The sequence below is a fragment of the Petaurus breviceps genome, unplaced genomic scaffold (assembly GCF_028583685.1).
Source record: "Petaurus breviceps papuanus isolate PSGF00001 unplaced genomic scaffold, PetGlider_PUasm1.0 90865, whole genome shotgun sequence".
NCBI classification, from domain to species: Eukaryota; Metazoa; Chordata; class Mammalia; order Diprotodontia; family Petauridae; genus Petaurus; species Petaurus breviceps.
Genome location: NW_027187367.1, coordinates 3,007,140 through 3,010,040, shown reverse-complemented (window position 1 = coordinate 3,010,040; position 2,901 = coordinate 3,007,140). Strand labels below are relative to the sequence as shown.

General features: G+C 41.9%; 1 protein-coding gene across 1 annotated transcript; it reads right to left on the bottom strand.

Moving 5' to 3' along the window:
- Positions 1 to 308: 308 nt before the first annotated feature.
- On the bottom strand, positions 309 to 1,247 carry LOC138150288 (olfactory receptor 2H2-like). Its single transcript, XM_069073701.1, has one exon. The coding sequence runs from the start codon at positions 1,245 to 1,247 to the stop codon at positions 309 to 311; it is 939 nt and encodes a 312-aa protein (XP_068929802.1).
- Between the last annotated feature and the right edge of the window lie 1,654 nt (positions 1,248 to 2,901).

Sequence of the window (2,901 nt, the reverse complement as noted above, 5' to 3'; positions counted from 1 at the left end):
GATAGAAGACAGAAATGGCAAGAGGTGACCAGTTAAAACAGAGCTAGAGAAATCAGGGAATATTATATAGGATAAAAATTCACATGAAGACAGGGAAAGCAAAAAGATGCATACAGGATAGAGAAGAAAAATAAAATGAAATTATATATCTCATGATTTCATATATGTAGCAGATTCTCATCCCAAACAGAGCCCTTCCCCAATCTCGAGATTATGTGTTGAGTTGGTTGGGGCAGTTGAAATTCCAGATGAAAATGAAAAGTTTGGAAACATCCCTCTAACTCCAGAAACCTCTCAGTCTTAATGTCTCAGCTCTCCCCTGGTTGCTTGATCTTTCCCAACAGCCTCCCAAATGCTCCCTTTACCTCCTTGTTTCTCAGGGTATATATGAGAGGATTTAGTGCAGGTGTCCCCACAGCATAGAAAAGACCAAAGAATTTTCCTCTGTCCTGAGCATAGGGGTTCTTGGGTTGGAGGTAGACAGTGATGACAGAACTGTAGAAGAAGGAGACCACCAGGAGATGGGAGGAGCAGGTGCCAAAGGCTTTCTTCCGTCCTACTGCTGAGCTAATCTTTAGCACAGACTGGACAATAGCACCATAGGACACCAAAATGAGAGTCAGTGGCACAACCAGGATGAGGACACTGGCCACAGCCATCTGGATCTCATTGTAGGTGGTGTCCTCACAGGAAAGGCGGATGAGGGCTGGGACTTCACATACAAAGTCATCTACTCTTCTGTGGGAGCAGAATGGTAAACGAAGAGTGGGTGGTGTCTGGAGCACAGACTCCAATAGTCCGATGAGCCAGGCTATAGTTGCTAGTCTCTGGCTAAGGCGGGGGTGCATGATGATGGCATAATGGAGAGGTTGGCAAATTGCCACATAGCGGTCAAAGGCCATGACAGCCAGGAGGATACACTCAGTGGTCCCTAGGGCCAGGAACACAAAGAGCTGAATGGCACAGCCATTAAAGCTGATGGTCTTCTCTGGACCCCAGAGGTTGGACAGTAACTGGGGAACACAGCTTGTGGTGAAGCAGAGATCCAGGAACGAGAGGTTGGAAATAAAGAAGTACATGGGAGTGTGGAGTTTGGAGTCCAGGATAGACAGTAAGATGATGAGTGTGTTTCCAAGCAGAGTCATGAAGTAGGAAGTCAGTACTATCACAAAGAGAGTTTTTTCTAACCTGGGGTGTTCAGAGAAGCCCAGGAGGATAAAACCTCCAGGGGAGCTTTTATTATTCATGGTCTAGCTTTGCTCTGGAATCTGGAAAATGAGAGAGAGAGAGAGACAGAGAGAGACAGAGAGAGAAAGAGAGAGAGAGACAGACAGACAGAGAAATAGAGAGTTAAGAAATTTCTCAGATGTTTAAAATTTGTTTTTTGTGCCTGGGAACTTGTCAAAACACAGCAATAAGGGCATTTTCTTATTTAGTGATGCAGTTTCATTCACCTACTTCTCTATTGACACCCACTTTCCATAGATACAATGTTATATCACATATGGGTAGTCATTCTTTCAACTCTGTTAACTATCATCACCATCCTCTACCCTTTTGATAAGAAGTTTGTAAATGTGGGTAAGAAAACCCAAGATGTCCTGAATAATAGGTTTAGTAAAGGGGACAACATACGCTGTGTTCCCCCCTCTTTTTCTACCATCTGCTCTTTTTAGATGACAGAGATATTACCAAAAAAATTATAATGGTAAAAAAAAAATCCTTTGTTTAAGAAAATGAAGTTCATGAGCAGGAGTACATGTGTATGGGATATCTGCTTGGCATTTGTTTTTCTGGGACCAGGAATGCCTGACACAGCATCATTCATACACTTTTACCCTGTTGTTTCTTATAACCAGTCTACAAACTTGGGGCAAATGGATAGATTTAGTCATTTGATCTGAGCCTGAGGAATAGAATTTTCTCTTTTGGCAAGCTACTGCTTTAGAAATTCTCTTTCATACTATATGCCAATCCACTAAAATGATCCAGACTAAAGAAATGGAAGTCATGATCCATGCATTTGAAAAGCCTTTGGTCCAGTTGGAGAGCCAGAGCAGCAAAGTAATGGAAAAAAACCTGAAGGAAAATGAAAGATTAAAAAAAAACAAATAAGTAAATTGAATGCAGAGGGCACATGTTCATGATGATTAGGTTCACATGGAATCAAAGAAGTTCTTGGTCTTTGGAGTTAAGGTGGGAAGAGCTGGGACATGGTAGAGGCAGAAGGAGGCTGGTTAGGCCGAATCTCAGAGGTAAGAGGTTGAGATTGTTTCATAAATCAGATTGAGGGGGGAAGGGTACTGAATGCAGTAAGCAACACTTAACCTTGGGGCAATGTACTCTTCTTTGACTAATGACTGTCTATTATGTTTTTGAAGGTCCCTTCCTTGTGGGATCTAGCTATTTTTTTTGTCTCTGTCTCCCTCCATCCCACCCATGAAAGAATCTTCATTATCTAGCTATCTAATCATCTCTTTGCATACATGCCTCCATTTTCCTCTACTCTTTTTATTTCTCTCAAACTTTCTATTCTGATCTGTTTATCTCTGTCTCTCTTTAAGGCTATCTCTTTGTCTGTGTGACTTGCTTCTCTTTTTTCTCTTCCTCTCTCATTTAACAAGATTTTGTTTATAGTACTTGAGTGTACACTGTTTTGTGTGATTCATTTTGTCTTTTCCCTCCCTTCTGTTTCTTTGTTTTTCCCCCCTACCTCTCCATCTACAGTTTTCCCCACACCATCTCACCCAGAGATTCTTGTCTGTTCCATCAACAGGAGACAAAACCTCCTTTTTGCTAACTGCTAAAACCCCTCTCTGAGAACCAGAGATCAAATTTTCCACTTACCCTGAGTCAGTGACAAAAATCTCCTAGGTGTCTTGCTGCTGGAGCTCCACTATG

Excerpts from the sequence above, each read along its gene's own strand:
- LOC138150288 (XM_069073701.1), bottom strand. The coding sequence starts at position 1,247 with ATGAATAATAAAAGCTCCCCTGGAGGTTTTATCCTCCTGGGCTTCTCT.